This window comes from Agelaius phoeniceus, chromosome 27, assembly GCF_051311805.1.
Source record: "Agelaius phoeniceus isolate bAgePho1 chromosome 27, bAgePho1.hap1, whole genome shotgun sequence".
In the NCBI taxonomy this organism is placed as follows: Eukaryota; Metazoa; Chordata; class Aves; order Passeriformes; family Icteridae; genus Agelaius; species Agelaius phoeniceus.
In genome coordinates, this window is record NC_135291.1 from 158,376 (window position 1) to 182,760 (window position 24,385).

General features: G+C 49.7%; 2 protein-coding genes across 7 annotated transcripts in view; one reads left to right on the plus strand and one right to left on the minus strand.

Annotated features, from left to right (window-relative positions):
• The first annotated feature begins 1,058 nt into the window (after positions 1-1,058).
• Positions 1,059-12,446, plus strand: LOC129133933 (E3 ubiquitin-protein ligase TRIM7-like). The gene is made up of 7 exons (XM_077191015.1): positions 1,059-1,569; positions 2,556-2,651; positions 6,697-6,927; positions 8,916-8,938; positions 9,110-9,222; positions 9,988-10,017; positions 10,906-12,446. Exons 1-7 carry the CDS (start codon positions 1,159-1,161, stop codon positions 12,231-12,233), a joined length of 2,232 nt encoding a protein of 743 aa, XP_077047130.1. The 5' UTR covers positions 1,059-1,158; the 3' UTR covers positions 12,234-12,446.
• A 680-nt stretch (positions 12,447-13,126) lies between these two features.
• Positions 13,127-24,385, minus strand: part of LOC129133929 (E3 ubiquitin-protein ligase TRIM11-like) — a 61,350-nt gene continuing 50,091 nt past the window's right edge. For 4 of the 6 annotated variants that reach the window (XM_077191021.1, XM_077191017.1, XM_077191016.1 and 1 more), the window contains 6 exons: positions 23,486-23,584; positions 21,552-21,782; positions 19,941-19,963; positions 18,290-18,405; positions 16,874-16,903; positions 13,127-14,706 (listed from right to left, as the gene is read on the minus strand). In XM_077191021.1, the coding sequence (XP_077047136.1) occupies positions 14,111-14,706; positions 16,874-16,903; positions 18,290-18,405; positions 19,941-19,963; positions 21,552-21,782; positions 23,486-23,584 (1,095 nt within the window). In that variant the 3' untranslated portion in view covers positions 13,127-14,110. The remainder of the gene's footprint in view (positions 14,707-16,873; positions 16,904-18,289; positions 18,406-19,940; positions 19,964-21,551; positions 21,783-23,485; positions 23,585-24,385) is intronic. The other 2 variants (XM_077191018.1, XM_077191019.1) reach the window with 2 other exon arrangements.

Below are 24,385 nucleotides of genomic sequence, written 5' to 3' on the forward strand. Positions count from 1 at the left end.
CCTCCATCCTCAGCCCCAGGATTTTGGGGCCAATCAGGGGGATTTTGGCCACCTCCCACCCTCCATCCCCAGCCCCAGGATTTTGGGGTAAATCAGGAGGATTTTGGGCACCTCCCACCCTCAGCCCCAGGATTCTGGGGTAAATCAGGAGGATTTTGGGCACCTGCCACCCTCCATCCCCAGCCCCAGGATTTTGGGGCAAATCAGGAGGATTTTGGCCACCTCCCACCCTCCATTCCCAGCCGCACCAGGGGCAGGATTTTGGGGTAAATCAGGGGGATTTTGGCCACCTCCCACCCTCAGCCCCAGGATTTTGGGGGAAATCAGGAGGATTTTGGGCACCTCCCACCCTCCATCCTCAGCCCCACCGGGGGCAGAATTTTGGGGTAAATCGGGAGGATTTTGGGCACCTCCCACCCTCCATCCCCAGCCCCACCGGGGGGCAGAATTTTGGGGTCAATCAGGAGGATTTTGGCCGACTCCCACCCTCCGTCCCCAGCCCCTCCGGGGGCAGAATTTTGGGGTAAATCGGGAGGATTTTGGCCACCTCCCACCCTCCATCCCCAGCACCAGGATTTTGGGGTCAATCAGGAGGATTTTGGCCGCCTCCCACCGTCCATCCCCAGCACCAGAATTTTGGGGTCAAATCAGGAGGATTTTGGCCACCTCCCACCCTCCATCCCCAGCCCCACCGGGGGCAGAATTTTGGGGTCAATCAGGAGGATTTTGGCCAACTCCCACCCCCCATCCCCAGCCCCAGAATTTTGGGGTAAATCGGGGGGATTTTGGCCACCTCCCACCCTCCATCCCCAGCCCCACCGGGGGCAGGATTTTGGGGTCAATCAGGAGGATTTTGGCCACCTCCCACCCTCCATCCTCAGCCCCACCGGGGGCAGAATTTTGGGGTAAATCAGGAGGATTTTGGCCACCTCCCACCCTCCATCCCCAGCACCAGGATTTTGGGGTCAATAGGGAGGATTTTGGCCACCTCCCACCCTCCATCCTCATCCCCGCCGGGGGCAGAATTTTGGGGTCAATCAGGAGGATTTTGGGCACCTCCCACCCTCCATCCCCAGCCCCACCGGGGGCAGGAAGGCGACGCCTCCCCCGGCGCGGGGGGAACCGAAAGCGGCGGCTCCCGCGGCCCCGGGCAGCGCCATGGAGGAGCTGCCGGGCGAAGCCTCCTGCCCCATCTGCGGCGAATATTTCCGCGAGCCCGTGTCCATCCACTGCGGCCACCACTTCTGCCGGGGCTGCATCGAGCGCTGCTGGGAGTGGCCCACGGCGGGGTTCGCCTGCCCGCGCTGCCGGGACACGGCCCCGCAGCGGAGCCTCCGCCCGAGCCGGGAGCTGGAGCGGGTGCTGGAGCTCGCCCGGCGCCTGAGCCGCGGGGAAGCGCTGGGGACCGAGGATGAGGATGAGGATGGGGAAATGTGCCAGAGGCACCGGGAGCCGCTGGAGCTCTTCTGCAAGGAGGACGGGGCGCTGCTGTGCGCGATCTGCCGCGAGTCGCGGGCGCACCGGGCACACGCGGTGCTGCCGCTGCCGGAGGCCGCGCGGGACTTCGAGGTAATTTCGCTTCCCACCCAAAAATGTCGCCCCCGGAGTCCTTGAAGGGACCGGGACACGCTCGGCGGCCTCCGCTCCCTCTGCTCTCCGCCGAGCCTGGAGCGATCGGGGTCTTCACCCAATTCGCGCTCCTCATCCTCCTCGCTGCCGCGGAATCCCGGCCGCTGTGCGGCTCCAGCGCCCGGCGGGCACCAAACCCCCAAATCTGCCGAAATGTGGGCAAAAAGAGCGGGACGATTTTCATGGAGAACATCCCTAAATCTGCAGGAATGAGGGCAAAAAGAGCGGGACGATTTTCCCGGAGCCCATCCCTAAATCTGCCAGAATGAGGGCAAAAAGAGCGGGATTTTTTCCAAGGAGCCCATCCCTAAATCTGCAGGAATGCGGCCAAAAAGAGCGGGATGATTTTCCTGGAGCCCATCCCTAAATCTGCCGGAATGTGGGCAAAAAGAGCGGGAATTTTTTTAATGGAGCCCATCCCTAAATCTGCAGGAATATGGGCAAAAAGAGCGGGACGATTTTCCCGGAGCCCAAATCCTCAAATGTGCAGGAATATGGGCAAAAAAGAGCGGGACGATTTTCATGGAGCCCATCCCTAAATCTGCAGGAATGCGGACAAAAATAGCGGGACGATTTTCATGGAGCCCACCCCTAAATCTGCAGGAATGTGGGCACAAAGAGCGGGATGATTTTCATGGAGCCCAAATCCTCAAATCTGCAGGAATGTGGGCAAAAAGAGCGGGATTTTTTTCATGGAGCCCAAATCCTCAAATCTGCAGGAATGAGGGCAAAAAGAGCGGGACGATTTTCCCGGAGCCCAAATCCTCAAATCTGCAGGAATGCGGGCAAAAAGAGCGGGATTTTTTTTTTTCATGGAGCAGGGAGGACAAACGGAGCTGCCCGCGCTCCGGCCCCTGCGCAGAGCGAGGTTTTGAAGCCGTCCCAGTCCCCAGAAAAATTTGGATTTTCGTTTTTCCTTCCCTCAGGAGCAAATCCAGGCCGAGCTGCAAACCCTGGAGGACGAGAGGGACAAACTCCTGGAGCTGCGGGAGGCTGAAATGAGGAGGATCTGGGAGTGTTTGGTAAATGCTGGAGCGGAGGGGGTGATTTATTAAAAATACGGGTATTGATCTAGTGCCCATAGCCAAGCGTGATGGACAAAAAAATCTCGGACCGTTCAAAGTTAGAAAGTTTATTTAGAATTTAGTTAGAATGTTTATTTCAGGACGGTTTTCAAATGCACACCGCAATTTACAGATTTTTACAGAGTCCTTTTATCTACACAAGTATTGAATACCCCAAAACACAAATTCATACTCATAACTTTGGTACAAAATCCCAGTCCCCGCTTCGTATGGTAATTAGTTCCAAAGCTAATTAAGCACGCGCAGTTCGCTCCTCAAAATGAGTCGGGGGTCCCTTTCATGGGGAGGGGGTCCCAAAATGAGGAAATAAACGGAGCCTTCCTCGTTCTGACCTTTCTACATTTCCAATGCAAATAAGACAAAGGAACCCATTGGTAGAACTCCCATTCCCGTCTTCAATTGTTTTCACAACAGAGGAGGCCACAATTGTCTTTTGCTCCTAAAAACGATTGTTTTACGTTCCTAAAAACGATTGGTTTATGTTCCTAAAAACGATTGTCTTACGTTCCTAAAAACGATTGTTTTATGTTCCTAAAAACGATTGGTTTATGTTCCTAAAAACGATTGGTTTATGTTCCTAAAAACAATTGTCTTACGTTCCTAAAAATTGTTTTATGTTCCTCAAAGCCATTTATCAGTTTCTGTATTCTTCATTATAAGAATATAGATAATATATTATCTATATTCTTCTTATATATAATATATATTATATATATTATATAATACAATATATTCTTCATTATAGAAGAATATATAACAATATATTCTTCATTATAGAAGAATATATATTCTTCATTATAGAAGAATATAAAACAATTTATTCTTCATTATAGAAGAATGTATAACAATATACTCTTCATTATAGAAGAATATATAACAATATACTCTTCATTATAGAATATATAACAATATACTCTCCATAATAGAAGAATATATAACAATATGCTCTTCATTATAGAAGAATATATAACACTGCGTTGACAAGCAATCAATTATTAATTAGCCACTAACTCTTAGCTCCATCAGGGCTAATTAACTCCAGCAAATCTTATCTCGAACCGGACCCTCAGCTCCTGTAAAATCCCCAAATCTTCACAATTCCCGCCTCGGGGGCGTCTCCCGGTGGGTTTAGGGCGGGCGAGGCCGCTCCTGGCTCTGGGGTCTCTCTGCAGGGAGGGCTTGGACCGAAAATCCCAAATCCCCAAACCCCAAATCCCAAACCCCAAACCCAAATCCCAAACCCCAAACCCCAAACCCCAAACCCCAAACCCCAACCCCAATCCCAAACCCCAATCCCAAATCCCAAATCCCAAACCCAAATCCCAAACCCCAACCCCAATCCCAAACCCCAATCCCAAATCCCAAATCCCAAACCCAAATCCCAAATCCCCAAACCCCAAATCCCAAACCCCAAACCCCAAATCCCCAAATCCCCAAACCCCAAACCCCAAACCCCAAATCCCAACCCCAAACCCCAATCCCCAAACCCCAATCCCCAAACCCCAACCCCAAACCCCAAACCCCAATCCCCAAACCCCAAACCCAAACCCCAAACCCAAACCCCAAACCCAAACCCCAAACCCAAACCCCCAAACCCCAAACCCAAACCCAAACCCAAACCCAAATCCCAAACCCCAAACCCCAAACCCCAAACCCCAAACCCCAAACCCCAAACCCAAATCCCCAATCCCCAAATCCCCAAACCCAAACCCCAAACCCCAACCCCAAACCCCAAATCCCCAAACCCCAAACCCCAAATCCCAAACCCCAACTCCCAACTCCCAAACCCCAAACCCCAAACCCCAAACCCCAAACCCCAAAAACCCCAAACCCCAAATCCCAAACCCCAAACCCCAAACCCCAATCCCCAACTCCCAAACCCCAAATCCCCAAACCCCAAATCCCAACCCCAAATCCCCAAATCCCCAAACCCCAACATCCCAAACCCCAAACCCCAAACCCCAAACCCCAAACCCCAACTCCCAAATCCCAAACCCCAAACCCCAAATCCCAAACCCCAAATCCCAAACCCCAAATCCCCAAACCCCAAACCCAAATCCCAACCCCAAACCCCAAACCCCAAACCCCAAACCCAAATTCCAACCCCAAATCCCAAATCCCCAAATCCCAAATCCCAACCCCAAACCCAAATCCCCAAATCCCAACTCCCAAACCCCAAACCCCAAACCCCAAACCCCAATCCCCAATCCCCAATCCCCAAACCCAAATCCCCAAACCCCCAACTCCCAAACCCCAAATCCCAACCCCAACCCCAATCCCCAAACCCCAAATCCCCAAACCCCAAACCCCAAATCCCCAAACCCCAAACCCCAAACCCCAAACCCAAATCCCCAAACCCAAACCCCAAACCCCAAACCCCAAACCCCAAACCCCAAACCCCAAACCCCAAACCCCAACTCCCAAATCCCCAAACCCCAACTCCCAAACCCCAAACCCCAAATCCCCAATCCCCAAACCCCAAATCCCAAACCCCAAATCCCAACCCCAAATCCCCAAATCCCCAAACCCCAAACCCAAACCCCAAACCCCAAACCCCAATCCCCAAATCCCCAAACCCCCAAACCCCAAACCCCAAACCCCAAACCCCAAACCCCAAACCCCAAACCCCAATCCCCAAACCCCAAACCCCAAACCCAAACCCCAATCCCCAAACCCCAAACCCCAATCCCAAACCCCAAACCCCAAACCCAAACCCCCAATCCCCAAACCCACCCCAAACCCCCAACCCACCCCAAACCCCAATCCCCAAATCCCCAAACCCCAAACCCCAACCCCAATCCCCAAACCCCAAACCCCCCAAACCCCAATCCCCACCAACCCAAACCCCAAACCCCAATCCCCAACCCCAAACCCCAAACCCCAAACCCCAAATCCCCAACCCCAAACCCCAAACCCCAAACCCCAAACCCCAAACCCAAACCCCAAACCCCAAATCCCAAACCCCAAATCCCAACCCCAAACCCAACCCCAAATCCCCAAACCCCAAACCCCAATCCCCAAACCCCAAACCCCAAATCCCAAACCCCAAACCCCAAACCCCAAACCCCAACCCCAAATCCCAACTCCCAAATCCCCAAACCCCAAACCCCAAACCCCAAACCCCAATCCCCAATCCCCAAACCCCAAACCCCAAATCCCCAAACCCAAACCCCAAACCCCAAACCCCAAACCCCAAACCCCAATCCCAAACCCCAATCCCCAAATCCCAAATCCCCAATCCCCAAATCCCAAACCCCAAACCCCAAATCCCAAATCCCCAATCCCCAAACCCCAAATCCCAAACCCCAAATCCCAAACCCCAAACCCAAATCCCCAAACCCCAAACCCCAAACCCAAATCCCAAACCCCAAACCCCAAATCCCAAACCCCAAACCCCAAACCCCAAACCCCAAACCCCAAATCCCAAACCCCAAACCCCAAATCCCAAATCCCCAAACCCCAAACCCCAAATCCCAAATCCCCAATCCCCAAACCCCAAATCCCAAACCCCAAATCCCAAACCCCAAACCCAAATCCCCAAACCCCAAACCCCAAACCCAAATCCCAAACCCCAAACCCCAAATCCCAAACCCCAAACCCCAATCCCAAATCCCCAATCCCCAAATCCCAAACCCCAAACCCCAAATCCCAAATCCCCAAACCCCAAACCCCAAATCCCAAATCCCCAATCCCCAAACCCCAAATCCCAAACCCCAAACCCCAAACCCCAATCCCCAAACCCCAAATCCCAACCCCAATCCCCAAACCCCAAACCCAAATCCCCAAACCCCAAACCCCAAACCCAAATCCCAAACCCCAAACCCCAAATCCCAAACCCCAAACCCCAAACCCCAAACCCCAAACCCCAAACCCAAACCCCAAACCCCAATCCCAAACCCCAACATCCCAATCCCCAAACCCCAAACCCCAACTCCCAAACCCCAAACCCCAAACCCCAACCCCAATCCCCAAACCCCCGCAGGAGCAGACGGCGGCCGAGCGGCGGCGGATCCAGTGCCGGTTCCGGGGGCTGCGCCTGGCCCTGGCGGAGCTGCCCCGGCGCCTCCTGGCGCGGCTGCGGCGCCTGGAGAGCGACATCGGCGGCGCGCAGGAGGAGCGGGCGGCGCTGCTGACCCGGGAGATCTCGCGGCTGGAGCTGCGCGCCCGGGAGCTGCGGGAGCGGCCGCGGAGCCCCGCACGGACCTTCCTGCAGGTGACGGGGGCCGGGACATCCCAGGGAAAGGGGGAAAGGGCCCTGGGAAAGGGGGAAAGGGCCCTGGGAAAGGGGAAAGTGCCCTGGGAAAGGGGAAAAGTGCCCTGGGAAAGGGAAAAAGTCCTTTAGGAAAGGGAAAAGGTGCCTTAGGAAAGGGGAAAAGTGCCTTGGGAAAGGGGAAAAGTGCCTTGGGAAAGGGAAAAAGTCTCCTAGAAAAGTCTCTTAGAAAAGTCGGAAAGTCTCTTAGAAAAGGCAAAAAGTCTCTTAGAAAAGTCTCTTAGAAAAGGCAAAAAGTCTCTTAGAAAAGTCTCTTAGAAAAGTCTCTTAGAAAAGACAAAAAGTCCCCGAGAAAAGGGAAAAAGTGCCTTAGGAAAGGGAAAAAGTGCCTTGGGAAAGGGGAAAAGTGCCCTGGGAAAGGGAAAAGTGCCCTGGGAAAGGGGGAAAGTGCCTTGGGAAAGGGGAAAAGTCTCCTAGGAAAGGGGAAAAAGTGCCCGAGAAAAGGGAAAAAGTGCCTTGGGAAAGGGGAAAAGTGCCTTAGAAAAGGGAAAAAGTCCCCGAGAAAAGGGAAAAAGTGCCTTGGGAAAAGGGAAAAGTGCCTGAGAAAAGGCAAAAAGTGTCTTAGAAAAGTCTCTTAGAAAAGGCAAAAAGTCTCCTAGAAAAGTCTCTTAGAAAAGGCAAAAAGTCCCTTGGAAAAGGCAAAAAGTCCCCTGGGAAAGGGAAAAAGTCTCCTAGAAAAGTCTCTTAGAAAAGTCGGAAAGTCTCCTAGAAAAGGCAAAAAGTCCCTTAGGAAAGGGAAAAAGTGCCTGAGAAAAGGCAAAAAGTCCCTTAGAAAAGTCTCTTAGAAAAGGCAAAAAGTCCCTTACAAAAGGCAAAAAGTCCCCGAGAAAAGGGAAAAGGTGCCTTAGGAAAGGCAAAAAGTCTCTTTTCCCAGAGAAATTTCTTGTCCCAAAAAGTCGCTTAGAAAAGTCAAAAAGTCTCCTAGAAAAGTCTCTTAGAAAAGTCGGAAAGTCCCTTAGGAAAGGCAAAAAGTCCCTGAGAAAAGGCAAAAAGTGCCTTAGAAAAGGCAAAAAGTCTCCTAGAAAAGTCTCTTAGAAAAGTCGGAAAGTCTCCTAGAAAAGGCAAAAAGTCCCTGAGAAAAGGGAAAAAGTCTCTTAGAAAAGGGAAAAAGTGCCTGAGAAAAGGCAAAAAGTCCCTTAGAAAAGTCAAAAAGTCTCCTAGAAAAGGCAAATGTCTCCCAGAAAAGTCAAAAAGTCTCTTTTCCCAGAGAAATTTCTTGTCCCGAGAAAAGTAAAAAAGTCTCTCAAAGTTGGAAATTCTCTTTTCCCAGATAAAGTTTCTTGTCCCGAGAAAAGTTGAAAAGTTGGATTTTCTTTTCCCAGAGAAAAGTTTGGATTTTTCTTTTCCCAGGGAAAATTTGGATTTTTCTTTTCCCAGAGAAATTTCTTGTCCCCAGAAAAATCAGAAAGTCTCTTTTCCCAGCCAAGAAGGAGTCAGAGCTCTTCATTTACCATTCTCAATTTTATTGTATTTTTTTTTTAATTGTACCAATGTATATTGTATTTATCTATAAAAATTTTTTCCTCCTGTCCAGCCGAGGCCCTCTCATGGTGACAGCCCAGGGGCCGTGTTATCTTTTTATACAAAAAAAAATACAATATTTAAATTTATGCTATTTGAAAATGCAATATTTAAATTAACTGCAATATTAAAAAATATTAAAAAAAACAAAACTACAGTATTAAAAAAATTTAAAAAACCCTACAATATTAAAATTAAATAAAAATTAAATAGACAGTGAGATTCCACTCTAAACCGACCCAAAAGCGCCAAGGTCACAGCAGAAGATGGAGGCCAAGGAGGAGGAGGAGGAGGAGGAGGAAGGCCCAGACCTTTCCCCCCTGAACCCCCATCCCAAAAACCCCAAAATTCGCTTTTTTCTCGTGATTCCGAGCGTTCACCGTGCCCTGTGTCCCCTCCATCCCCTCCAGGACATCAGCAGCGCCTTGAGCAGGTAAGGGCGGAGCTCCAAAATTTTTGGGTTTGAGCCAAATCCCCGCTTTGCCTTCACTTGGAGACCAAAATATTCCGTTTTTAGCCCAAATACGTGGGCGTGCACAGGGAGCTCCCCCCAGGGTGGATCCTCAGCCTCTTTTTTTTTTTCCTTTTTTTTTTTTCCCCCCAGCCTCAGAAATGAAAATTTCGAGTTGCCCCCAGAATTCCCAGATTTGGAGAGTAAAATTCAGCATTTCAGGGAGGAAAACGCTCTCCTGGAGGAGACGCTGAGGAGCTTCCGAGGTATCGGGGCGGGCTGGGCGATGGAGAGATCAATTTAATTGAAATAATTAAAATAATAAATTTTTATTATAAATAATTGTAATATAAATATGATAAATATAATATAAATATAATATAAATGTATAAATATATATTATGTAATATATATAAATATATAAATATAATATATAAATATAATATATAAATATAATATAAAATTATAATTAAATTTTATTAATTAAAATAATAACATTTAATTAATTTAATTGAAATAATTAAAATAATAAATTTTTATTATAATTAATTGTAATATAAATATAATATAAATATAATATAAATATAATATAAATATAATATAAATGTATAAATGTATTAATACATAAATATATAAATATATAAATATATAAATATATAAATATATAAATATATATAATGTAATATATATAAATATATAAATATAATCTATAAATATAATATTAAATTATAATTAAATTTTATTAATTAAAATAATAACATTTAATTCAAATTAAAAATTAATTTATATAAAAATTGCATTATCAGTTTAATAACTAAAATTAATTTTTAAATCACTGTAATTTTATTATATAATTATCATGCATACGTGCACCCATAAATTATATTTGTGTGCTTAGAGCACAGGCGGTGACTTGTTGCGATTATTTTAACTGCAATTATTTTAGCTGCAATTAGTTTTTTAATTGCAATTTATGGCAAAAATCCTGGGTTTTTTATCAGCCCGTGTCTCCCTTTCTCCCCTTTTCTCAGACGTCCTGGCCTTCGAGCTGCCGGAGAAAAGTGAGTCCCGGGATGGGGGAAAATGGGGGAAAATGAGGGGAAAATGAGGGGAAATGAGGGGAAAATGGGGGGAAATGAGGGGAAAAGAGGGGAAATGAGGGAAAATGAGGAGAAAATTAGGGGAAATCGGGAAATTAGGGGAAAATGGGTGGAAATTAGGAGAAAATGAGGGGAAATGAGGGGAAGATGAGGGGAATGAGGGGGAATGAGGGGAAATGAGGGGAAATGAGGGGGAAATTATGGGAAATTAGGAGAAAATGAGGGGAAATGAGGGGAAATGAGGGAAATGAGGGGAAAATTATGAAAAATGAGGGGAAATGAGGGGGAAATGAGGAGAAAATTAGGGGAAATCGGGAAATTAGGGGAAAATGGGTGGAAATTAGGACAAAATGAGGGGAAATGAGGGGAAGATGAGGAGAAATGGGGGAAAATGATGGGGAAATGAGGGGGAAATTAGGAGAATTGAGGGGAAATCGGGGAAATGAGGGGGAAACAAGGGGAAATGAGGGGAAATGAGGGGAAATGAGGGGAAAATGAGGGAAATGAGGGGGAATGAGGAGAAAATGAGGGGAAACGAGGGGAAATCAGGGGGAAACGAGGGGAAATGAGGGGAAACGAGGGGAAATTAGGGGAAATCAGGGGAAATCAGGGGGAAACGAGGGGAAATGAGGGAAAATGAGGGGAAATGAGGGGAAATGAGGGGGAAGATGAGGAGAAATGGGGGAAAATGATGGGAAATCGGGGAAATCAGGGGAAATCAGGGGGAAGATGAGGAGAAATGGGGGAAAATGATGGGAAATGATGGGAAATGAGGGGAAATGAGGGGAAACGAGTTGAAAGGGCCCCGGAGGAAGGCAGGCCGCAGGCGATCCCCGCCCTGTGCCGCAGTGCCGGTGACGCTGGAGCCCAGCACCGCCCACCCCCAGCTGCTCGTGGCGCCCGACGGCGGCAGCGTCACCTGGGAGAGCGCCCGGGAGCCTCCCGCGCTCGGAGCCCAGGCCGGAGCCGACCCCTGCGTGCTGGGCCGCGAGGCCGTCACGGGCGGGAGGCGCTGCTGGGACGTGCAGGTGGCCCCAGAGGGGTCCTGGGCACTGGGGGTGGCCAGGGAGACCCCCGGGAGAGGGGCAGGGACCCCCGGGAGTGGGGAAGGGACCCTCGGGAGTGGGGGAGAGACCCCTGGGAGAGAGGAAAGGACCCTCGGGAATGGGGAAGGGATCCCCGGGAATGAAGCAGAGACCCTCAGGAATGGGGGAGAGACCCCCGGTAGTGGGGCAGGGATCCTCGGGAATGGGGAAGGGACCCTCGGGAGTGGGGGAGAGACCCTCGGGAATGGGGCAGGGACCCTCGGGAGTGGGACAGGGACCCCCTGGAATGGGGAAGGGACCCTCGGGAATGGGGAAGGGACCCCATGGAATGGGGCAGGGACCCCCTGGAATGGGGCAGGGACCCCCAGGAATGGGGGAGAGACCCCCGGTAGTGGGGCAGGGGCCTTCGGGAATGGGGCAGGGACCCCTGGGAATGGGGCAGGGACCCCCAGGAATGGGGGAGAGACCCCTGGTAGTGGGGCAGGGGCCTTCGGGAATGGGGCAGGGACCCTTGGGAGAGAGGAAGGGACCCTCGGGAATGAGGCAGGGACCCCCTGGAATGGGGTAGGGACCTTTGGGAGTGGGGTAGGGACCCTCAGGAATGGGGGAGAGACCCCTGGGAGAGAGGAAGGGACCCCTGGGAATGGGGAACGCACCCCCAGGAATGGGGCAGGGATCCTCGGGAATGGGGCAGGGACCCCCTGGAATGGGGAAGGGACCCCCTGGAATGGGGAAGGGACCCCCATGAGTGGGACAGGGACCCCTGGGAGTGGGACAGAGCCCCGTGGGAGCGAGGCAGAGCCCCCTGAGAGTGGGGAAGGGACCCTCGGGAATGGGACAGAGCCCCCCGGGAGTGGGGCAGAGCCCCCCGAGTGGGAGCTGTGGTCCATGGGGCAGTGCCAGGGCCAGTTCTGGGCTCTCACCTCGCTGGAGCGCACCCCGCTGCTCCTGCCCCGGGCGCCGCGCAGGGTGAGGGTGGCCCTGGACTACGACGGGGGCCGGGTGGCTTTTTTCGATGCCGACGAGCGGAGTTTGATCTTCGCCTTCCCGGCGGCCTCGTTCGAGGGCCACAGCGTCCGGCCCTGGTTCCTGGTGTGGGGAGAGGGCGCCCGCATCTCCCTGTGCCCCTGAGCTCCCCCAGAGCCGGGGTTTGCACCATTCCCGGCTCTCCAGGCATTCCCGGCTGCTGGAGCTGCTCGGGGTCTCTGTCCTGAGCTGTCACCCCCAAATGTGGGGCTGCAAACGGAGCTGCCTCTGCGCCGCCCCATCCTGCGCCGCCCCGATCCCTTTCTCTCCTCCCCTCCGGCTTTGGATCAATTAAAAACACAACATTTGCATGTTTTAGCTTCTGCTCTGTCTGGCGTTCGCTGCCGCGGGGTGTCAAGGGAGGGTTTTGTTTAACGAAACCCCATTTGTTTCATTAAACTCAATTCGTTTAATTAAACCCCATTCGGCGTCGGTGAAAGCGGCGAAAATCGCCGGGATTCGCGTCCTGGGTCTGAGGGCTGAGGCACCGCCCGCCCTGGGGCTGGTCCCGCCTCGGCCTCCCCGGCCTTTTTTTGGGGATAAATACAGTGAAAACTGGGGTTTTGGGGATAAATACAGTGAAAACTGGGGTTTTAGGGATAAATACAGTGAAAACTGGGGTTTTGGGGATAAATAAAGCGAAAATCGGGTACGAGCAGCTGGGGAGGAGGAAGCTCGGCGAGGTGTCCTCATCCCGCACGGATTTTCCTGATTTATCACCCAGAGACTCAAAAATCCAGAGGAAATCGGGGCAGGGAGGCGTCGTCCTTTTATTTGAGTAAAAATAAAACACAAAACCCCACAAAACGTCCTTTTATTTGAGAAAACTAAAATCACAAATGCCAGGAATGTGGAAACCGTCCCCAAACCGGGGGGCTCAGGGCTCAGGACACGGCCTGGACAAAAAGCATTTTGGTCTCGGGATTCTAGCTGGTCAGAGTGACCCCAAGATAAGTTGAAAAGTCTTTTCCCAGCCAAGAAGGAGTCAGAACTCTTCATTTCTCATTTCTCAAGGTTGTTTATTGTTTTTTATCTGTAAAATTTTTTTCTCCTGTCCAGCCGAGGTCGTCTCAGCAGGACAGTCAGAGGCACTCTGCCCGCCCCGGGGCAGTGTTATCTTCTTATACAAAAAAACCCTACAATATTTAAATATACAATATTTAAAACTACAATATTTAAATATACAATATTTACAATTGCTTTCCAACACCTATCACCTGTGTTAGACAGTGAGCTTCTACTCTAAACTAAAATAAAAGCGCCAACACCACAGCACAAGATGGAGGCCAAGAAGAAGGAGAAAGGCCGGACACGCCCAGATTCCTCCATCTTGCCCCATCCTAAAAACACCAAAAATCTATTTTTTTCACCCCGCGATAAATTCGCTATCATTCCACCTAAACTTCCGTGGCTTGCAATTCTTCATAGAAGGTTGGTAATTGTTTTTTTCCAATCAAAGGCACGGCGGGGGGGGTCCTGGGCTCTGTGCCGAGGTCTCTGAGCCCCCTGGGCATGAGCTCAAGCCCTCCAGGGCCGCCAGAGGAATTTCCTGGGTTCCGAAACTTCGGGAAAAGAGGAAACACTTCGAGAAGGGAGGAAATTGGGAGGATTCATCCCGCCAAGGGCACAACAAGGGTAAAAACCCCACACACCAAACTGGGCTCCTCCTGGAGCCATCCCAGACCTCCTGACGGACTCAGAGGGCTCCCCTCAGGAGCAGATCCGCAGCGAGAACCCGAATCCCACCCACTCCAGCGGGGACACGGCTCTCCCGGCCCCGGCAGCGCTGGCCCCGCGTCACCTCCAGGGAGGAATTTATGGGTTCTGAAACTTCGGGAAAAGAGGAAACACTTCGAGAAGGACTCATCCCGCCAAGGGCACAACAAGGGTAAAAACCCCACACGCCAAACCGGGCTCCTCCTGGAGCCATCCCAGACCTCCTGACGGACTCAGAGGGGCGGCATCACTCGGGATTCATCCTCTCAGGAGCAGATCCGCAGCGAGAACCCGAATCCCACCCACTCCAGGGGCGACACGGCTCTCCCGGCCACCTCCCCGTCCCAGCAGCGCTCGCCCCGCGTCACCTCCAGCAGCCGCGCCCCCAGGCCCATCTTGAACCAGGGCAGGACCCTCTCTCCGTTGAAGGCGGCGCGGGTGTGCTCCAGGATGGGGACGTCGTCGCCGGCGCTGAAGAAGGCCACGCGGCGCCCCTCGTAGTCCAGCGCCACGCGGAGGCGGCGCGGCGGCGGGCGCAGGGGCGGCCGGGCCCGCGGCGAGGTCAGCGAGTGGAAGGCCTCGAGGGCCCACACGCCGTCCTGGGGCCGCAGGCTGAGGGGGCCCCTCCTGCGGGCCGACTCCCGCATCACCCCCAGCGCCCAGACGCCGCCCCGGCCCACCTCGACCTCCCAGAAATGGCGGCCCGAGGTGAAGCCGCCCCGCGCCAGCACGCAGGGCTCGAAGTCGAAGCGCTCGGGGTGGTCGGGGACGTCGCGGGGCTGGAGCTGCCCCCGAGCCTCCCTGGCGTCGGCGGAGAGGTGCAGGTGAGGGTGGGCGGTGTGGGGGTCCAGGGTGAGGGAGGCTGCGGGGAAAGGGAGGGGTGGGGGGGAGTCGGCATGCTGGGAAAGGCCGTGCTGAAAATGGGGGGCAAATCCCCCTGAAAAATGCCTTGAAAATTCACTGGAAAATGCCCTGAAAAATGCCCTTAAAAATTCACTGGAAAATGCCTTAAAAATTCCCTGGAAAATGCCCTGAAAAATGCCTTAAAAATTCCCTGAAAAATGCCTTAAAAATTCACTGGAAAATGCCTTAAAAATTCCCTGGAAAATTCCCTGAAAAATGCCTTAAAAATTCCCTGGAAAATGCCCTGAAAAATGCCCTGAAAAATCTCCTTAAAATGGGGGGGAAATCCCCCAAAAATTCCCTGAAAATGCCCTTCTGAAAAAGGGGCAAATCCCCCTGAAAAATGCCTTAAAAATTCCCTGGAAAATGCCTTAAAAATTCCCTGGAAAATCTCCTTAAAAAAGGAGCAAAATCCCCCAAAAATTCCCTGAAAAATGCCCTTCTGAAAAAGGGGCAAATCCCCCTGAAAAATGCCTTAAAAATTCACTGGAAAATGCCCTGAAAAATGCCTTAAAAATCCCCTGAAAAATGCCTTAAAAATCCCCTGAAAAATGCCTTAAAAATCCCCTGAAAATGCCCTGAAAAATGCCTTAAAAAATCCCTGGAAAATGCCCTGAAAAAATGCCCTGAAAAATCTCCTTGAAAAAGGGGGAAAATCCCCCAAAAAATCCCTGAAAAATGCCCTTCTGAAAAATCCCTTAAAAATGCCTTGAAAAATGCCCCGAAAAATCTCCTTAAAATGGGGGGGAAATCCCCCAAAAATTCCCTGAAAAATGCCCTTCTGAAAAAGGGGGAAATCCCCTGAAAAATGCCCTTAAAAATTCCCTGAAAAATGCCTTAAAAATTCCCTGGAAAATCTCCTTAAAAAGGGAGGAAAATCCCCCAAAAATTCCCTGAAAAATGCCCTTCTGAAAAAGGGGCAAATCCCCCTGAAAAATGCCTTAAAAATTCCCTGGAAAATGCCCTGAAAAATGCCTTAAAAATTCCCTGGAAAATGCCCTTCTGAAAAAGGGGGAAATCCCCTGAAAATGCCCTTAAAAATTCCCTGAAAATGCCCTGAAAAATCTCCTTAAAAAGGGGGAAAATCCCCCGAAAATTCCCTGAAAAATGCCCTTCTGAAAAAGGGGGAAATCCCCTGGAAATGCCCTTAAAAATTCCCTGGAAAATGCCCTTCTGAAAAAGGGGGAAATCCCCTGGAAAATGCCTTAAAAATTCCCTGAAAAATGCCCTGAAAAATCTCCTTAAAAAAGGGGGAAAATCCCCTGAAAAATACCCTTCTGAAAAGGGGGGAAATCCCCTGAAAAATGCCTTAAAAATTCCCTGAAAAATGCCCTTCTGAAAAAGGGGGAAATCCCCCGAAAAATGCCCTGAAAAATCTCCTTAAAAAAGGGGGAAAATCCCCCAAAAATTCCCTGAAAAATGCCCTTCTGAAAAAGGGGGGAATCCCCCTGAAAATGCCCTGAAAAATCCTCTGAAAAACGGGGAAATCCCCTGAAAAATGCCCTGAAAAATCCTCTGAAAAACGGGGAAATCCCCTGAAAAATGCCCTGAAAAATCTCCTTAAAAAGGGGGGAAAATCCCCCCAAAAATGCCCGGAAAAATGGGGAAAAATCCACTGCAAAATCTCCTTCTGAAAAATGCTCTTCTGAAAAAGGGGAAATATCCCTTACATTACATTACATTACATTACATTATATTACATTATATTATATTATATTATATTATATTATATTATATTATATTATATTATATTATATTATATTATATTATATTATATATTTATAATATTATTAAATTATTATATATAATATAAATTCTATTCTATTGTATTCTAAATAATAATAATAATAATAATAATAATAATAATAATAATAATAATAATAATAATAATAATAATAATAACAACAATAATCCTTCTAAAAGATTCCTCACCTCCTTCCTGCGCCCCCAGCACAGGCAGGACGGGGCAGGATTGGGATCAAACTCCCTGGAAATCCCTCCCGGCCCCATCCCGTCCCACAGCGCGGAATTCCCGGGCAGGGAAAGGGAGGGAAAATTCTCTTTTTGGGATATTCTGGGGAATCCAAATCCAGACCCAAACCCCGAATTTCCTGCCCCAAACTCACCCGGCTCCTGCAGCAGGAACATGAGGCTGTCTGGGGAGAGAGAATTCAGGGATTTGGGGTCAAAAATCACCTTTGTGCCCTGGGATGGAGCCCCCGGCGCCTCATCCCCAGGATTCAGGGATTTATCCCCTCTCTGCTCCCTTCCCTGGCTTTTCTGATCTCTGGGGTTCCATTTTCCCACCAGGCCGCCCCCAAAATTCTGATTTGGGCTGGATTTTCCCTTCCTCTGCAATTCCCGGCTGGGTTTGGAACCCAGGGAAAAACCTCAGGGAAAACCTCAGGTGAACAGAACCTGGATATCCCCCCCTCCAAAAAAAAAACAACCCAATTTCTGACAAAATAAACCAATTTTTGCCAGGAATCCCACAAAATTACCCCATTTTTGTCAGGTATCCCACAAAAAAACCTGTTTCTGTTAAGTATCCCACAAAATACCCCATTTGTGGGGAATCCCACAAAATAACCCAATTTCTGCCAGGAATTTCACAAAAAAGCCCCCATTTTTGCCAGGAATTTCACAAAAAAACCCGTTTCTGTTAGGTATCCCACAAAATACCCAATTTTTGCCAGGAATCTCACAAAATAACCCAATTTCTGCCAGATATCCCACAAAATAACCCCATTTGTGGTGAATTCCATAAAATATCCCCATTTCTGTCAGGTATCCCACAAAATTACCCAATTTTTGCCAGGAATCCCACAAAATAACCCCATTTGTGGTGAATCCCACAAAATATCCCCGTTTCTCCCAGGAATCCCACAAAATAACCCAATTTCTGCCAGATATCCCAAAAAATAACCCAATTTCTGCCAGATATCCCAAAAAAATAACCCAGTTTCTCCCAGGAACCCCACAAAATAACCCCATTTTTGCCAGGAATCCCACAAAATAACCCAATTTCTGCCAGATATCCCAAAAAAATAACCCCGTTTTTGCCAGGAACCCCACAAAATGGCCCCGTTTTTTACAGGAATTTCACAAAATGGCCCCGTTTGTGCCAGGAACCCCACAAAATGGCCCCGTTTGTGCCAGGAATTTCACAAAATGGCCCCGTTTTTGCCAGATATCCCAAAAAAATAACCCCGTTTGTGCCAGGAATTTCACAAAATGGCCCCGTTTTTGCCAGGAATTTCAGAAAATAACCCCGTTTTTGTCAGGAATTTCACAAAATGGCCCCGTTTTTGTCAGGAATTTCACAAAATGGCCCCGTTTTTTACAGGAATCCCACAAAATGGCCCCGTTTTTTACAGGAATCCCACAAAATGGCCCCGTTTTTGCCAGGAATCCCAGAAAATGGCCCCGTTTTTTCCAGGAATTTCACAAAATAACCCCATTTTTGCCAGGAACCCCACAAAATGGCCCCGTTTTTGCCAGATTTGGCCCCATCCCTCCTGGATTTCCCCACCCAGGCCCACCTTGGCACCTCCTCAAGGCGCCCCTCACCAGGACGCTGCTCTGCACAAAATCCTCCAGGCTCCTCTGCAGCTCGGGGGAGAGCTCGGCCGGGGGCTGGAACCGCATCGACTCACAGCTGCCAGAAAATGGGGCGGAAACGGGGGAAAATGGGAAAAACGGGGTGAAAATGGGGGAAAATGGGAAAAACGGGGGGAAAATGGGGAAAACGGGAAAAAACGGGGGGAAAATGGGGAAAAATGGGAAAAACGGGGCGGAAATGGGGAAAAATGGGAAAAAACGGGGGAAAATGGGGGAAAACGGGAAAAAACGGGGCGAAAATGGGGGAAATGGGAAAAAACGGGGGGAAAATGGGGAAAAACGGGGCGAAAATGGGGAAAATGGGAAAAAACGGGGCGAAAATGGGGGAAAACGGGAAAAACGGGGGGAAAATGGGGGAAAATGGGAAAAAATGGGGCGAAAATGGGGAAAATGGGAAAAAACGGGGCGAAAATGGGGAAAACGGGGGGAAAATGGGAAAAAACGGGGCGAAAATGGGGGGAAAAACGGGGCAAAAAAGGGGGAAAAAAGGGGAAAAGCAGGAAAAAATGGGGCAAAAATGGGGAAAAAACGGGGAGAAAAAAAGGGGGAAAAAAGGGGAAAAATGGGAAAAAACGGGGCGAAAAAATGGGAAAAATGGGGCAAAAAAGGGGGAAAAAAGGGGGGAAAAAAAGGGAAAAATAGGAAAAAACGGGGCAAAAAAAAGGGGGAAAAAATGGGAAAAAACGGGGCAAAAAGGGGGAAAAATGGGCCAAAAAAGGGCAAAAAAAACGGGCCAAAAAAGGGAAAAAAAAGGGAAAAAATGGGCCAAAAAAGGGGGAAAAAAGGGAAAAAACGGGGCAAAAAAGGGGCAAAAAAGGGGCAAAACGGGCCAAAAAAGGGGGGGAAAAAATGGGTCAAAAAAGGGAGGGGGGGAAAGGGTCAAAAAAGGGGAAAAAAGGGGGCAAAAAGGGAAAAAACGGGCCAAAAAGCGGGGCAAAAAAAGGGAAAAACGGGCCAAAAAAGGGGAAAAAACAGGCCAAAAAAAAGGGCAAAAAAAGGGGAAAAAACGGGCCAAAAAAAGGGGGAAAAAAAGGGGAAAAACAGGCCAAAAAAGGGACAAAAAAAAAGGGGAAAAACGGGCCAAAAAAGGGGAAAACCGGGCCAAAAAAGGGAGGGGGGGGCAGGATCAAAAAAGGGGAAAAAGAGGGGGAAAAAAAATGGTAAAACCCCCCAGTCCGATGATTCATTTTATTCTCATTAAATGTTCTCCCAGGAGCAATAAATATTAAATTAAATATAGAATTAAATATAAAATTAAATATTAAGTTAAATATAAAATAAAATATTAAATAATATATTGAATAATATAAATAATATATTAAATAAAATAGTAAATAAAATAGAAAATAAAATATTAAATAAAGATACTAAATAAAATATTAAATAAAATGTTTTCCCTGCCCTTCCTGGGCAGTTTCCTTCCCCCCGGCCCCGAATTCCCAAGCCCGGAGCAGAGCAGTGGGAATTGGAGGGAATTTGGGTGGGAATTGGAGGGAATTGGAGGGAATTTGGGTGGGAATTGGAGGGAATTTGGGTGGGAATTGGAGGGAATCTCACCCGGAGCTGCCTCACCTGTCCAGGAGCTGTTGGATGTCCTGAAGGTGGGAGGAGAGAGGAGATGGTGAGAGATGGGTGGGTTTTGGAGATTTTTGATTTTTTCGGTGATTTTTCAGTGATTTTTTGGTGCTTTTTCAGTGATTTTTAGTGATTTTTATGGTTATTTTTTTGTGATTTTTTGGTGATTTTTCAGTGATTTTTGGGGTTTTTTTGGTGGGGTTTTTTGGGGAGGGTTTTGGGGGGGGGTTTGGGGATTTTTGGGGGAAGGGGAATTCTTGTGGAATTTTGGGGGGGATTTTTTTGGGTAGATTTTGGGTGTTTTTTGGGGGGATTTCTTGCAGATTTTTGGGGGGATTTTTTGGGTAGATTTTGGGGCATTTATTTGGGGATTTTGGGGGCTTTATTTGGGGGCTTTTTGGGGGGATTTTGGGGGATTTTTTGGGGGGCTTTATTTGGGGGCCTTTTGGGGGATTTTGAGGTATTTATTTGGGGATTTTGGGGGATTTATTTGGGGGCTTTTTGGGGATTTTGGGGGCTTTATTTGGGGGCTTTTCAGGGGCTTTATTTGGGGGGCTTTTTGGGGGATTTTGAGGTACTTATTTGGGGATTTTGGGGCATTTATTTGGGGGCTTTTGGGGTGATTTTGGGGTAATTATTTGGGGATTTTGAGGTATTTATTTGGGGATTTTCGGGGCTTTATTTGGGGGCTTTTTGGGGGATTTTGGGGGATTTTGGGGTATTTATTTGGGGGCTTTTGGGGGGATTTGGGGGTATTTATTTGGGGATTTTGGGGGCTTTATTTGGGGGCTTTTTGAGGGATTTTGGGGCTTTATTTGAGGGCTTTTTGTGGCTTTTGGGGGGCTTTATTTGGGGGCTTTTTGCGGGGATTTTGGGGGCTTTATGTGGGGATTTTGGGGGCTTTATTTGGGGGCTTTTTGGGGGCTTTTTGGGGCTTTATTTGGGTTTTTTTGGGGGCTTTATTTGGGGGCTTTTGGGGGGATTTTGGGGCATTTATTTGGGGATTTTCGGGGCTTTATTTGGGGGCTTTTGGGGGGGATTTTGGGGGCTTTATGTGGGGATTTTGGGGGCTTTATTTGGGGGCTTTTTGGGGGCTTTTTGGGGCTTTATTTGGGTTTTTTTGGGGGCTTTATTTGGGGGCTTTTGGGGGGGTTTTGGGGCATTTATTTGGGGATTTTCGGGGCTTTATTTGGGGGCTTTTGGGGGGGATTTTGGGGGCTTTATGTGGGGATTTTGGGGGCTTTATTTGGGGGCTTTTTGGGGATTTTGAGGTATTTATTTGGGGATTTTTGGGCACTTATTTGGGGATTTTGGGGGCTTTATTTGGGGACTTTTTGGGGGATTTTGGGGCATTTATTTGGGGATTTTGGGGTAATTATTTGGGGATTTTCGGGGCTTTATTTGGGGGCTTTTGGGGGCTTTATGTGGGGGCTTTTTGGAGGATTTTGGGGGCTTTTGGGGCGATTTTGGGGTATCTTAGTGGATCCATCCCCATCCCCACCCAATCCCCGTCCCTGTCCCGTCCCCGCTCTGTCCCGCCCGGGCCCCGGGGCAGCTCCCAAGGGTGCTGAATTTCCCATTCCGAGTCTCCTCCGTTCCTCTCCGCACCTGCAGGAACCGTCCCGGCGGCTGCTGGAGCCTCCCCTCCATCTCCCAGGCCAGCGTCTCCACCCGCGACAGCTCCTCCGAGACCTGGGCCAGGGCGCGGCGCCGGGCGCGGGCCAGGGCGGCCTCCAGGGCCCCGAGCTGCGCCCGCAGGCGCCGCTGCTGCTCCTCCAGGCAGCGCCGCAGCCCCTGCAGCTCCCGCGCCAGCCGCTGCCCCTCGCCCCGCGCACGGGCCTGGGATGGGGAGGAAATGGGGATTGGGATGGAGCGCTTGGGGTTTGGGAATGAGGGGGCTCAATGAAATGGTGCAGGGGAGGAGGAAATGGGGATTGGGATGGAGCGCTTGGGGTTTGGGAAAGGGAATGAACTCAATGAAATGGTGCAGGGGAGGAGGAAATGGGGATTGGGATGGAGCGCTTGGGGTTTGGGAAAGGGAATGAACTCAATGAAATGGTGCAGGGGAGCAGGAGGAAATGGGGATTGGGATGGAGCGCTTGGGGTTTGGGAATGGATGGGCTCAATGAAAGGATGAGGGGAGGAAATGGGGATTGGGATGGGGTTTGGGGTTTGGGAATGAGCGAACTCAATGAAATGGTGCAGGGAGGAGGAAATGGGGATTGGGATTGAGCGCTTGGGGTTTGGGAATGGAGGAACTCAATGAAAGGATGAGAGGAGGAAATGGGGATTGGGATGGAGCGCTTGGGGTTTGGGAATGGAGGGACTCAATGAAATGGTGCGGGAGAAGGAGGAAATGGGGATTGGGATGGAGCGCTTGGGGTTTGGGAAGGGATGGGCTCAATGAAATGGTGCAGGGGAGGAGGAAATGGGGATTGGGATTGAGTGCCTGGGGTTTGGGAATGGATGGACTCAATGAAATGGTGCAGGGGAGGAGGAAATGGGGATTGGGATGGAGTGCTCGGGGTTTGGGAAGGGATGGGCTCAATGAAATGGTGCAGGGGAGGAGGAAATGGGGATTGGGATGGAGTGCTCGGGGTTTGGGAATGAGCGAACTCAATGAAATGGTGCAGGGAGGAGACGTGGATGGGATGGAGCGCTTGGGGTTTGGGAATGGATGGGCTCAATGAAAGGATGAGAGGAGGAAATGGGGATTGGGATGGAGCGCTCGGGGTTTGGGAATGGATGGACTCAATGAAATGGTGCGGGAGGAAATGTGGATTGGGATGGAGCGCTTGGGGTTTGGGAAAGGGATGGACTCAATGAAATGGTGCAGGGATTGGGATGGAGCGCTTGGGGTTCGGGAAGGGATGGACTCAGAATGAAAGGATGCGGGGAGGAGACGCGCATGGGATGGAGCGCTCGGGGTTTGGGATGGGAACAACTCAGAATGAAAGGATGCGGGGAGGCTCCCTTGGGGACCTCTCAGGTGCCTCAGAAATGGGGGGAAAGAGAGGGAAATCGGGGTAAAACGGAGGCTGCGTCCTCCAAAAATCCGAGAGAGCCCAGGGAATGCCCCATGGCCTCTCCCTTTACTTGAATAAAGCCAGAAAAGAGAGGACTTCTCTGTCTTCTCTGTCTCCTTTCTGGGCAAAAACCTCTGCTGTTTGTGGGTTAATTTCTTTGTCTCCTTTCTGGGCAAAAACCTCTGCTGTTTGTGGGTTAATTTCTCTGTCTCCTTTTTGGGTACAAACCTCTGATATTTGGGGATTAATTTCTCTGCCTCCTTTTTGGGCACAAACCTCTGCTGTTTGTGGGTTAATTTATTTCCCTCTCTCCTTTTTGGGCACAAACCCCTGCTGTTTGTGGGTTTATTTTCCCGACACCTCCCTCCCCTCGTTATCTCCCTGCCGCAGCCCTGGCTGAACCCCAGCTGATAAAACCAACGCTCCACGAGCCAAATTCGGGAGGTTTGGCCTCAAAACAGCGCTGGGGCCGAGGGAGAGACGCAAAGCCCAGATCCAACCAAGCCCCCAAGCTGCTCCCACCAGGTGCAGACTCCTCCAAGCTCCGGATTTTTGGCTTTCCAGGAATTTTTCTCTCTCCTCCTTCAAAGCCTGGAGGCAGCTCTGGATCTGCTCCTGCAGGGAAATAAAAAGTGAACTCGGAGGGGCTGAGAAAAACCCGTTTTTCCCACCAAAATTTGCTCTATCCCTCGTCTGAGATGGGAGATGCTGATTTTTTTTTTTTTTTAATTTTATTTTTATTATTTTTTTATTATTTTCCAAGAAGGAGCGAGGAGCTGAGCCGGAGCCAGCCCCACGTACAGGGAGGGCTGGGAGCCCCAGATAAGAGAAATTTTCCCCCCCCCAAAAAAAAAAAAACACTCCTGGCCTCCAGAAATTTGGGTTCTGGGATAAAAATCACCGTCTTTAAAAACCCCAGGCCGATTTTTCAGGGGTTTATGTTTACAAGAACGTTTTAGACATAATTGTAGACAAAACGTTGCGCCCGTTTATGACTTCTTTAAGTTTATAGAGAATTCTCCAGAAGTCTTTTTTGGCAGGAGAAAAGGAGCAGAAAAGAGGTTTCTAAACGAGCTGCAGCTCAACAAAAAATAGTTTGTGTTTATTTGAAACTAAAGAAGCAGCAAAGACATTGAGATCAGAGTAAGAACACCACCAAAGGGGTTTAAAACACCACCAAAGGGGTTTAAAACACCACCAGATTAAAAACCACCCCCAAAGAGAAGCATTTTGAGGCGCTTCCACCCACTCTGGGCACTGAAATCACCTCAAATCCAAACCCACGGGGACCGAGGAGGTTTTCCCCACTCACGGTGGTCTCAACTCGGATGTCAGCACCCCCTGGGTGTCACCATTGTCTGGGTGTCCCCATCCCCTGGGTGCCACCATTCCCAGGATGCCACCACCCCCTGGCTG